General features: G+C 43.4%; 1 protein-coding gene across 1 annotated transcript in view; it reads right to left on the minus strand.

Annotated features, from left to right (window-relative positions):
* The window catches only part of MORN1 (MORN repeat containing 1), a 170616-nt gene extending 159108 nt beyond the window's left edge, over window positions 1–11508 (minus strand). Inside the window, exons 1-6 of the mRNA XM_014522951.2 lie at window positions 11424–11508; window positions 11128–11199; window positions 6775–6873; window positions 5365–5475; window positions 3640–3730; window positions 579–666 (exon numbers count right to left, since the gene is read on the minus strand). Of these exons, the coding sequence (XP_014378437.2) occupies window positions 579–666; window positions 3640–3730; window positions 5365–5475; window positions 6775–6873; window positions 11128–11199; window positions 11424–11508 (546 nt within the window). The remainder of the gene's footprint in view (window positions 1–578; window positions 667–3639; window positions 3731–5364; window positions 5476–6774; window positions 6874–11127; window positions 11200–11423) is intronic.
* Between the last annotated feature and the right edge of the window lie 1720 nt (window positions 11509–13228).

Genomic DNA, 13228 nt, shown 5'->3' on the forward strand with positions numbered 1-13228 from the left:
AAGCAGGCACAGGTTACCTGAGCAGGGAGTGTGGGACCAAGTTTCAAGGGAGCTGAGAGGGTACATCTGAGAGACAAACCAAGGTCAGGAGCCAGAGGTCAGAGAACCAGTGCCAAATTCCAGGGAAGATCTGAGTTCAGGGTCTAGGAAGCCAAGCCAAATCAAGATGCAAGGAACACCAGAGACAGCAAGACCAGTGCTGAATTTCAGCAAGATTCGAGCTCAGGGTCAGGAAAAGCCAAAGTCAAGTCAGAAGTCAGGAGAACCAAGGAGAACAGTGCATATGAGGCTTAACAGAACAGACTGTGGCTGTTTCAAGGCATGCCTACAGCCTGACACTGCAGGTATATTTAAAGGGGTAAGTGTCGCTTTCAGCAGACAATCTGGTGCAGAAAACTGGGGCAGCCACATTAGCCAGGGATTAAGGCCAGGTGTGGTTACTCAAGTGTTTGACTTAGTCAGGCCTGCTTGATCAGAGCCCCTGACACCTTGGAGGATAGGATAAATATTCAAAATGGATTCCTTTGGACTTTCCTAAGTTACACTGTTACCAATTCTCATAACTTTTATTTTTATACCTCATATACACTTCCATCGGCACAGTGCAGTTCCCCATGACCTTGTCGCTGGTCCAGAATCCAGTCTCCTTCATACTTATCACCATTCCTAAAGTAAAAAGAAAAGTTTTAAAAGAAAGCAGGTTTTTGACATTGCAGATAATATATCGGACTACCATGAAAAGCTGGGGCTTGTGAAGCAGCAGGAAAAGCCATTAACATAAACAGATGAAGCAGATAAACATTGTCACAACGAAGTTAAGAAGACAAAACTCACAGTCTTCAAATGCCACTGCCCCTAGGGCCCCTGGCATGCATTACACTTAAGACATGATTAACCAGTTAATCACATCTTAATTCGTTACCCAGACAGATGTTAATGCAATTAATGGTGCGATAGAACAAGGAATAAACCACAAAGTTATTACATAAAACATGTGCAATAACTTTGAGGCTGGTTCCTATCATGTCTTTAACTAATGTGTGGCTAGTGTGGGGCTCCCAGCCTCAAGGGTGTACCATGTGTCCCAGTGGCTGGGAGCCTGGATCAGCTGATGGGGCTTCCAGCCATGGGAGCTTGCTACTTGCTGGTTCAGGGGGAGCCTGAGATCATGGCAGGAAGCAGGATTATGGGGATCCTGCATTACATCCCATTGTGTCTTTAACTGAACATTTGCCAAGGACCTAGGATGATTCTCCACACCTGCATTCCCATCTTTGTACCAGGGCAAAGATTATAATATGCACTGACTAGTTCTGTATAAGACCTTTTTTCTTCACTCCCTTTGTTGGTGTCTGGTCATGTAAACTAGGGCTGTGCGAAACAGCATCGTTCCACTTCGACTTCCATTTCGACAGAACCGTGCCTCATTTTGAGTTTGTTTTATTTCGAAAGCACTCTTCTGTTTCATTTCATTGAAATTCTGGCTGTTTCGATGCTGTTTCGACTTTTCGCCCATAGCCAGCGCTGGGAAGATTGGTGCTGCCGCTGGCCCCAGCCAGCAGCACCAGTCTCCTGTGATCTGGGAGGCAGATCCGGGACCCATGCTGGTGGGAGCAGTCCAGCACAGCCCCCGCAGCCCTCCCAGGGGTGTGGGCAAGTTCCTGATTTGCCTGCTGAATGACAGGAGGCTGGTGCTGCCGGCTGGGGTCAGCAGCAGGCGGGATGGGGCAAATCAGCTGGTACAGGAACCCACCCCAGGATCGGGCAGGGGCAGGTCTCTGCACAAGCTGATTTGCCCTGGCCCCACACCACAGCTGAGGAGGCAGGGAGAGCCAGGGCTGCGCTCCCTGTGAGGCTGAGCCACATGGAGCTGCGGAGCCACTCGGAGTGCAGTCCTGACTCTCTCCGGCCTCCCTGCACTGGGCTGCTCCAAAATTTGAAATGTTTCGAAACTTCTGAAACGTTTTGACTGGCCTTGTTTTGTTTCAAGGCTGTTTTGAAGCCCTTCGTTTCATTTTGGTTTTGCTGTTTCGAGCTCAAAACGAGTTGAAACAGCGTGAAAATGAAACAGCTGGTGAAACTGCACAGCCCTTAATATAAAGAGGCACTCAGCAGCATGAAGGGGAGAGCAACTTTTGGGTCACAGGAAAAAGATAATCTGCAGCTAGCTTTGCAATCAAGAGTAAGACAATAGACACAAGACAAGTTCAACATGATGATCTATGGACACCTGTTAACAGACTCTAACCACTCACATAAAATGGGAGACTTCTGTAGTTTTCTATTACATAGTAATTGATTGATCATCTGCTATTCTACTGTCAAGCCTCCTGTGATATTGCTATTCATTTTTTGTGTACTTATATATGCATAGGTATATGGTCAGTATTGGCCATGCATAGTGCAATTAGGGAGGCGTGCCAAGCTTCACAGAGTGCAAAACATAGGCACAGAACCTAATCCAAAATCCACTGGAGTCTCTGGTAAGACTTTTAGTGATTTCAGAGGGCTACAGATCATGTCTAAAGTGTAAATTAATCTGGTTGCTGAACTATCTCTTGGCTCCACAAAGTCAAAGGCTTATAGAATTTCTGCAAATAAAAGAGCAGAACTTAAAATTCTGACCAAAAAAGCTTAGCTTAGTATTTCCTGAAGAATATCATTAACAAAAAATCATGTTTGACTTTTCAGAGTGGCCTTCATTTTAAATATATTGTATTTAGATCATTGCACTTTTTAAAGATTTTCATCTACAAACAAATGTGCCTGAATAATGCGCCTCTGGAGCTAGCCCCAGAGACTGGCCTAGTTCTGTTATGGGCACAGCTGAAGGGAATAAAATAGAAAAACAAGCAAGACTTATAAGTAATTGCAAAAGCAACTGCTTTAGGATAAATCCATCTCTCTCAGGAATTCATTTTATTTCAATTTATTTAACTTAGATTAGCAGATTATATATTTCTTAAGGATATATTTTAGGATTGTTAGTAGTACATGTGGCCTTGGTATCCATGTTCCAGCATCTAAGTAATACACAGACTTTGTACCATATTGATCAAAATGATGCCCTGCTTCTGTTCCCAGGAAGTCCGAGCAATACACCTCAGAAGAGACAGAAATAAAGTTTTAAACCTCACACAAGTTTTCATAGTGTATGAACCTGCATGGAATTTTTTAATAATCTATGTATAATTATTTGTTATCAGGGCAATGGGCACTGACTTCAAATGGATCCAACAAATGTATTTTCAAAATTGTCTAAAATCTCAAATTTCCAAAGTTTTTTTCCTGTTTTTGACTGAATAAAATAAGCACAACAAAATACAAAACATGGCATTAAGAGTCTGAATTTTAACACAAATATAACAAGATTCAGAAAATAAGAGGCAAGTATATGATCTCCAGTAAGATCCTACTGTTAACCTCATATTGAAGGACTGCCAGTACCAAGAAAGATCCAAATCAAAGTGTAATTTTTTATACCACAACAGGTGAACTGGTAGATGTTGACACAATGGGGTGAGTTTTAACCTAAGAAGGTTACTAAGTTTTTGTTCATTTATCAAAACCTTGAATGGTACATTGCCATATTCTGAAAAAAGAGCAACAGGCTACCAAAGCCAGAAACATAAAACTTACTTGAAGGTCATTTTACCTCCTCCATGCTTCTTATTTTTGTGGAAAGATCCTTGATAAATTTGTCCATCACTGTCAACCAGTAACCCATATCCTGAACAAAAAAGAAATAGGATATGAACAGTTGACATTTAAAAAAGACAAACACCCTCCCCTCTCATCCCTAACACAAGGATGACAGTAGGGCCTAACACCCACCCTCCTCCATCCCTCAGCACAACTACCACCAAAATGTCACGGTCAGAGGCAGGAAATACCCTCTCATTTGCTTGTATTAAAATCCCTTGACAACTCAGAAGCCACGTCTGTGGGTTTTAATTTTTTTTCCCCAAATACACAAGAAAAAAAAATCCCATTTCAAATGGACGGCACATCCATTCGATACTAGTCTGAGAAAATCCAAAAAATTGGTTGGGACTTAAACTATACAAAGCTTTTCCCAACTTTGCTGATGTAGAAATCAGGTTGGATATTATTTATCCAATTTATTAAATTTCAACAGCATTCAAAATGTACTAGGTACTGTACAAACTAAAGTTCCAATCTAATAGGCAAAGATACACATGCTTGATTTTACACATTGCAATTATTTTCACTGAAATCGAGTGACTGGGCAACCTCCAGTAAATGGCAGCAGCTCCAAAAATATGAATATTCAATGGACCCCATTCAACAAATACTTACAAAGGAGAGCAGCTAGGTATCAGTGAGAATAACTGCATGACTAAATGTGTAGAATTATTCACTTGGGTAACTAATTGTATGATCTGGCCTTAAAATCTCTTATAAATAGGTTTTTCTGCAAAGTTTGTGATGCCACCTATATCTAGATGAATAAACATACGAATGGGCTTTCCAGTTCGGGTTACATAGATTCATAGATTCTAGGGTAAGAAGGGACCTCAGTGGGCCATTTAGTCTGACCTGCTGCCCCTGGCAGGCAAGAAAAGGGTCACCAAACCTGGGATCATATGATCTCAGCCAGGTGCCTGTCCAGTCTCCTCTTGAAGACCCCCAAGGATGGGGTGAGCACCACCTCCCTTGGAAGCCCATTCCAAATCCTGGCAACCCTGACTGCAAAGAACTTTTTTCTAATGTCCAGTCTAAACCTACTCTCCAGTAGCTTATGGCCATTGTTCCTGTTGTTCCAGGACGTGCCCTGGTAAACAGATCATTGCCTACTTCATGTTGCTCTCTCCTTATGAATTTGTACGCTGCCACAAGGTCCCCTCTCAGCCTTCTCTTGGAGAGGGTGAAGAGGTTAAGGTCCCTTAGCCTTTTCTTGTAGGGCCTTCCCTGCAGGCCTCCAATCAGACAAGTTACATTGGTTCTTAACCTCTCAAAAAAACCTAAAATATAATATAACCTTTCCTAAATGATTTTTAAATGAAGTTTGCTATGCTTGAAACATTCTTCATAAAAGTCAAGGAGAGACAAACACTGAAGGTGCTGACTCCAATACCAAATAAGTCGTAAGTCACTCACAGAAAAATGCTTAATTACATGCCCAACATTAAGCATGTGCATAGTCCTATTTAAGTCAGGGGAACAAATTACATGCCTCTGCTGGAACCAAAGAAAGTAGACTACGCTGCGTTTGTCTGATGCCTAGAACAATGGCCTGTTCTAGGTTGGTTTATAGGCACTTCTTTAGTAATAGCAATTATCAGGACTTCAGTAACATTAGAACGAATTTTAATCAAAGCTTGCTCAGAGATTCTAACGTACCTTCTCTCATTCCACAGGAGAATTCTCCTTCATATTTCCCACCATCTCTGTATTGCATGACTCCATGTCCATGGAGCTCTCCTAACATGAACTGACCTGAGTAACTGTTTCCTTGAATTAGACACATGAGAAAGTAAAATTAAAAAAGAAGCAGAAACAACACCTTTGTCAAATGCAGTTTTGTAATTTTTAAGGTGAAAGTACACTAATAATGGTTCCTATTGTACTTACTTGCACAGCAGTAGTAGAAGGCATTTTAAAAGACATAAAGTGAATAATTAATACGTTCTTTTTATTATCAGTACAGTCTAATGAAGAAGAAACCTGTTCATTAGATCTTTATCTTAAAACTAATGAATTATAATCCATATTCCTTCAGGTCTTTAAAACTGAAGCACCTTAAAAGATGTCAGTGATGTGTTAAAAAAAGATTCATAATATGTTCTTTTATGGTTAAGGAATGTATAAAAAGTACTTTAATTTCATAGTCAACTTAACAGCTTTTTGATGGCATGTAGTCATTCAAATCTTCTATATTGAAGCCTGGGAAATCAGAAGCCTAGTGCTAAAAATACAATTCTGTACAATTAATTTCCCAGTGTGTATATGCCTACATGATGATATATAACTATATATTTTAATATAACTGATCTATTTATTGCATAAACGTGATACCTGTCCTTTCCATACTGACCAAAGATTGCCAATCATTACAGGTTAGGTGAATGTGGAGGAAGTCATTGACTTACCCATAAGAGCAATAAGCAAGTCATAAGGAGCCACAGCAACTCCTAGAGTAACTCCTGGGGCAGTACTGGACGTGCTAGCTAGTCCGTGTTTACAGCTGAAATTATGTCATTTTTCATGAGCTGTTTTTTACAGAGAAGCATACCTCTACTCAAGTAAGACACAAGACTAGAAAAGCAGTAATATGCCAACAAAGTATATGTCCATTGACAAAGCTGTGTGAAGAAACAGGCATAAAATCTGTCGATATTGGGGACAGATGGTTCCAGTGGGTTTAGTCCTGTGCAGTCTTCAGCCCTGATAAGTTACGTAACTCCATATGGGTGTGGAGATCTGCCTATGCGGAGATCCTTTCTGGACTGAGACTTTTAATATCAAATGTAAGAGAGAAATCACATGCTTCTGGTTTACACTACTACCTGCTGTCACCCACTATCAAAGGCACCTCTTAAGAGCAAATTAAAAATTAACACTATCTTGAAACTGCTTATGTGGGGAAGCCTGAAAAATATGAATTTACACTCCAAGCCCTGAACAACTCAATTGCATCAAAGCAGGGTGGTAAATTACAAAACATTATTTTTTTACTGTACATTATATACCAAATGAAGAAGATAAAGGTGTATTAAATGAACATAATGTATTGTGATGAAAAATGCTAACCTGAAGATGCCCAATATCGCAATCCATTTCCCAAAATTTCACCATCCACAAACTCGCCTTCATAATAACTTCCATCCTTGAATAATAGTTTGCCATGACCTAGGAAATGATATAGTAGTTAAAATGTTCCCTGAATAACAAATTCAAATTACAGTGACTTCAGAGATACTGTGTATAATGGTTTGAGAAGCATATGGAGAATCAGGACCTATGAATACTGATCTCCACTCTGGGCATAACACAATGAGATTTTGACCAAATTTCTTCCCCTCTGTTATTTAATTTACACATCGGTTAAAAGAAGATAAAATTATATGTTTTGTAATTGTATTTGAAGAACTTCAATCTATTCCTAGCACTTACTGACACTGTACCTAAGAGACTCCTGAAGAAAGTGTAAAAATAAATGCAAAATAGTCTCCTACATATAGGGGAAAATCCTGGCCCTACTGAAATGGATATTTTTTCCATTTAGTTCTACTAGGTTAAATGTCACCTCCACTTTTGTAAGCTTTTGAAGACAAAAACTTTACTTCCATGCAAGCCTGCAAGCAACTGTATGGTGTTGATGCTACGCATCAAATGTTCATTATTTGTTTAAAGATAAAAGCAAGAAAACGCCGTTTTTGTCTTGTTATGTTGCCATAGTAAAATATAACACACATTTTAGAGACTAGTCAAGTGCTACTTATTCCTTAAGATGATAAAAAAGCTTAAACAATGATGTTCTTATCTCTCACACTTTTGGCAAGTCAATCACCTATTGAGGTATGTGTGGTGCATCTAACTCAGAAGAAGAGAAGATGTTTTCATTTGAGCAAGTGAGCACAACTTGTCACACATGAGACACTGAGGAAGGAGAAAAGAGAGCATCAACTCCAAGGGGTTGACAGAATATAAGAAGAGATGTACTAAGTGACGGCTGACGGTTTCTCAGTTATTGTGTTGGCATTGCAGCATCCTATATCATATATATTTATTTAAAAACCCTCATGAAATCTTTACTTTGGGTGTGACTACTGATACCATATTTTCTTGCATATACAATGCACCTTTTTCCAAAATTCAATTGCTAGAAATTGGAGTGCACATTAAAATTGAGGATATATGATAACAGCAGTTTCTGTCACTTAAGTCTCTACCAGGGCAAAATGAAAGTAAAGCTGCATGGACTGTAGGCAAGACTCCCCAAGCTGCTGACTATGGACACTTTCTCTCTCTCCTGCTCCCCTTCCCTTCCCTTCCCTCCCCCTCTTCAGGGACTCTCAAGAAAGATCTTTTGTTCTTCGTTCTGCCTTTTGAAAACAAGATGCATATTTTATTTGGGGGCGTGTTGTATGTGAGAAAAGACAATACTCAGAAAAAAGCCCTTTCTCCTGTTATAATTCTAGGTAAGTTGAGCTCCTTGTGATGGATACTCCATGCAGCTTTTCCTTCAGGACTTGGCTTGCAAGAATACGGCAGAGAGTAAGGCCTGTATTTCTCTAGCTATAGAGCATATTTCTTATACTCCAGAACTAAAGTCAGTGAGCCTATGATTTTCAAGCATGTTAGCCAAATCTGGAACGTCTTTGTCACAGAGCACTGAGGTGCCCTGCTCCTAGAGAGGGGAAACCACCAGGGACAGAGCCCTGGCAGGGAATAAGGAGCACAGCTGTGGGTTGCCAGGGGCAACCAGGAGGTCAGCTGACTGGAAGGGGCAGGGCCTGGCCCTCATAAGGCCCAGGGGCTGAGGCCAGGCTAGTAGTTCCCTGCCAGCAGCCAGAGGGGCAGGAGCAGGAGCTCCTGGAGTTAAGATGTGAGAACTGCAGGTACTCCTCAAGCAGAGTAAAGGATGGCAGCTCGAAGATGTCCGAGCAATGTTGTTATAGCCGGGTGGCTTATGGCTAAGTTGTAGCCAAGAGGCTTGTGTTTTGCTTTGTTGTTATTTATTACACTGGTGGCTTGGGTGAGGCTATTAGGGGTTGGAGGAGGCCTCGTGTGGGACCCAGCGTAGCGTGGGGATCCCAGCACCAGTAAGGGCGCGGCGTGCAGGAGGCATAGACCCCAGCCCCAGAGAGGGGGCACTAGTGAGAAGCCCCAGTGTGGGCGTGGCGAGCCCAGAGAGGGGGCACTACTGAAGCCCCAGTGCGGGCATGGTGAGCCCCTGAGAGAGGGCATAGCACTGCGGTAAACCCCGGAGAGAGGGGGTAGTAGTGCGGTGAGCCCTGGAGAAAGGGGGTAGCAGCGAGGTGGGCCCGAGAGACAGGTGGCTTGACTGAGAAGTCCCAGAGTAGGCACAGAAGGCCCCAGGAGAAGGGCAGCTTCACAGGGAAGGCCCAGGGTGGGCACAGAGAGCCCCAGGAAAGGGGCAGCATTAGAGGGAGAGCCCCAAGAGAGGGGCGGTGTTCTTAAGAAGGCCCAGAGGGGGCATGGAGCACCCCCAGAGAGAGAGGGCGGCAGCACAGAGAAGTCCCAGAGTGGGCATAGAGAGCCCCAGGAGGGGGCGGCAGTATAGAGAAGACCCGAGAGCCGGGCGGCAGTATAGAGGAGGCCCGAGAGACGGGCGTGAGAGCAGACCAAGAGACTGAACAACGTCCAGTCCAACTGCGAGGCTTGGGGCGTGGTATAAGGGGTGGTTGGAGCCACGCATAGCCCATAAGGCTAGGGTGCCCAGGGCACCCATTTGCAGGACAAGACCCACAAGGGGTCCGGGGGTCCAAGGGGACAGAGGTCACAATGAACTGTGTCCAAGAAGACGTAAGGCAGCCTCCCAACCTTATCTAACAGCAAAGACGTGGCGGGAGAGAATCAGAGGGTGCCCTTGGGCCGACTTGGCACAGAGGAAGGGGCCTTGAGGAGATCATGGCCCTCCTGGAGGACCCCCGCAGTGACAGTCTTAATGCCCAATTTGTTTAAAGATGTTGTAATTTGTATGACCTAGAAATCTTCACATTTTTCCTTTTTTTGATTCCTTTGTAATGGATGGAAACCTTTCAAAACTTCAAAGAATTAATCAGCCTTCCAAAAAGCTTTTCCCTGCAATATCAGAGAACTGCCTTAAAATGCCTGCGAACTTGTAAGAGATGGCCATGTTCTACTAGGTACAACATGGCCTTCATTTTAAGGAATGGGGTCTGAAAAAGATGTTTCAGAGTCCATTTCATCACAGTCCTAAAAAAATCTGAATCACACTTACATTTGCAACCGGCAACTAGAAATTAGGATTATCTTCAAATTTTGGAAAAAATGAAACATTAATATTTATTGAATGCATGGTAATATTCATCCGATTAGGTATGTGTGTATGAAGGGATAAAATAATGTACCTGGATTTTTGCAAACATGCTTTCTCTTTAAAGGCATGAGAAACTCAGATAAAAATTTATCAGTGTTTTTCCTTCAAATTTCTACACTTCATTGCCTATGATAAAGTATAGTAATAGTTTGCTGTTTATGCTTCAGTTGCTACATTGACACACACACACACACACACACACACACACACATGTAGTGCGCAGGTTTGTTATTACCCTGAAATAGAATAGTTTTCTGATAGCATACTGTTAGGTTAACAATAATTTAGATTATTAAGAAGTATTAGCTTTACAGCTGAATACAAGGCATGACCTGTGGCCTAGCAATGCAGCTAACCACAAGGCAGATTGATAGCTAAGCCTTTGCTTGTGTCAAGTAATCATTTTAACTGTATTAAGCATTTTCTGAGTTAAAAGCAGCAAGTATCTCTGTGTCTGTGTGCTGAAAAATCAGCTACAGCAAGAAGTAAGATAAGACAGGGAAACCATTGTTCTGGGTGCACTGGTTGTGTCCTTGAGAAGTATCTACTACTGTGTAAGGTTTTGCTAACATATTATAATGTTACTGTTACTTAACTTTTAGCTTTTTAAAAAAGTGCTAGTTTAGCTTAATAGAAATATGCTGTTACAAAGATTTGAAAAGCACCGCCCAAGTATTGCTTTTTTTGTTAACCATGAAGTCTTGCCTTGTTGTAATAAGTATAAAAGATCACCTCACCTTTGGGGGGGGAGGGGGCATTTTGCCTTTTGCTGGTTTTATGGTCTTTGCTCGAGCAAATAAACAGCTGTCTTTCTTTACCCGCATTGTCTGTCAATCAAATTACAGCTAGACAACAAACCTTAGGGAGGTTTCTCCCACCACACACACACACACACACACACACACACACACACACACACACACACACACACACACACACACACACTCTGCTTCAGCTATAGTTTACACTAATGTTTGTAAAGACATTCTGAAAATTAAGCAAGTTACAGCAGTAAATAAAAAAAATTACCGTAAATATTCACTTCAGTACTATATGGAAAACTAATCTCCCCTTACCATGTTTTTGTCCTTGTCTCCATTCTCCTTCATATTGGAAAAAGCTATTAGGATAAACATATAGCCCATATCCTGAAATGAAAAAAGATAATGGACAAAAGAGTGAAATACCTATAAATATGTAGCTAAATAATAAAAAGTTCTGCTTGAATGCTGCATAGACTGGTAATACAAGTGTAAAGGGGGGTGTCTTCTTCCTGTATGGTTTTTAAGTAGCTTTGAACATATTTTTAAATCTCTTGCTGTTAAAAATATGTATACCAAAATAGACACGGGTTTTGTTGACTATTACATACTTTCCCATAAAAAGATCACAGTTGGCTTGTTATAATCGTAACAATATAGTACTATATGACTCTGCATAGCACCTCTAGGGCCCATGCTGTCTGGGTGTGCATGTTCATCTGCTGTGTCATGGTGGCAGCAGAAAGGTAGGCTTGTCTTGCATAGAGAAGTGCCACTGTGGCTGGGTGACCCAGAATGTCGCTATGCAACAGTTTTTGGGAAACCATGCTGATATGCTCCACTGAAGTGGGAGGCAAACATTAATTTTCCATCAAGAAGCTGGGCGCTCAGAAGCCCTAAGACCCTTGTCAAGTTCCAGACCCCAGGCTCCATCGTAGGGAGCTGGGAAGCCTTGGTTCCCCACCTACAGGGCACTCTGTGTGGCAAGAGCCAGAGATTAGCAAACAGCCTAGCATGTGAGCTGGCAGGAAACCATGCTGCGTTGGATGCAGTTCAGAAGTGTGCAGATTTAACAAAATCAAAGCGGGTTACTTTTATTCTTTTTTTAAACTCAGTTGTGCATTTGATATTTGGAAGAGACTGGCAATCCTGATTATTTCTAGCATTAAACTGAAACATATCTGAGGTTGAATTTAAAATATTGCAAAGACAATATGTTTCATTCTTCCCAAACACAAATTAGCTGAATGTACTTTGCTGGCACTTTTTGCAGAGGGCAGACCTGAGCAGACATGTGCGCTTAACAATGGTGTCTATAAAATCACCCTTCCTTTTCCATATAGAAAAATTGAGAGTCAGAGCTCCTAAAATCAGGCCTGTTTGGTTCTAGGGTTGTGGCGCCATTAAGTTTGAATCCAACACTGCCTTTTCATATATGGAAACAAGGGAAATTTGTTCCTCGTAGATCAGGGGTGGGCAAAATGGCAAATCCAGCCAGTGGCCAGACTTCATTTCGCAGCAGCTTCTGCCCGTGTCCTTGTGGCCAGTTTCCATGGAGACCCCAGGAGCAGCAAAGCCATGACAGCGTGAGCCAGGGTTTCCAGGGAGATCAGTCCCAGCAGCATTGGCTGGGTGGGGAGCTGCTCCAGGGCCAGGGCTGGGATCGTGCAGCAGTGACAGCGTGGTCCAGAGCAAAGCCACGATCTGCTGCCTGCATGCCCCTGCCCGGGGCCTGTGGGCAGCAGATTGCTGCCACTGCCACAAGATCCTGGACCCGGAGCAGCTCCTTCCCCAACCGCGCACCTTGCGAGTGCTGTTGGGGCCAGTCCCTGTGGAAACCCAGGCCTTTCGCTGTCATAGCTCCTCCGCTCCTGGGGTCTCCATTGAAACCGGCCAGGGGGATGCAGGCAGGGGGCTGCTGGGAAATGGACTCTCCCATGGGCCCCATCTGGCCTTGGGGCCAGGAACTTTGCTCACCCCCATCACAGACTCACCAAAGCAGACCTATTGACCCCCTGGGATCTAGCGTGCAGGCAGCTAGGCTGTGCGAACCTACGCCACCTGTTTCATTTCAACTCGCTCTGAGCTTGAAACAGCAAAATCGAAACGAAATGAAGGGCTTGGAAACAGCCGCCAAACGAAAGGAGGCCAGTCGAAACGCTTCGAAACGTTCTGAGTCTGGAAGCAGCCGCCGGGTGGAGGGAGGCAGCGGAGAGGCGGGGCTGCGCTCCCAGCGGCTCCGCAGCCCCACGTGGCTCAGCCCGGGAGGGAGCCCAGCGCCCGGATGGGGGAAGCGACTCCAGGGATGAGCTCCTTGCCCCACACGGACCCTGCGCCGGGGCCCGCGGAGGGGCGAGGCGGGGCAGAGCAGCGCAGGGTCGGGGCCCGCCCCTCGCGCGCCCCCGCTCACCGTCCC

Source organism: Alligator sinensis, unplaced genomic scaffold (genome assembly GCF_000455745.1).
Source record: "Alligator sinensis unplaced genomic scaffold, ASM45574v1 scaffold366_1, whole genome shotgun sequence".
Classification (NCBI taxonomy): Eukaryota; Metazoa; Chordata; order Crocodylia; family Alligatoridae; genus Alligator; species Alligator sinensis.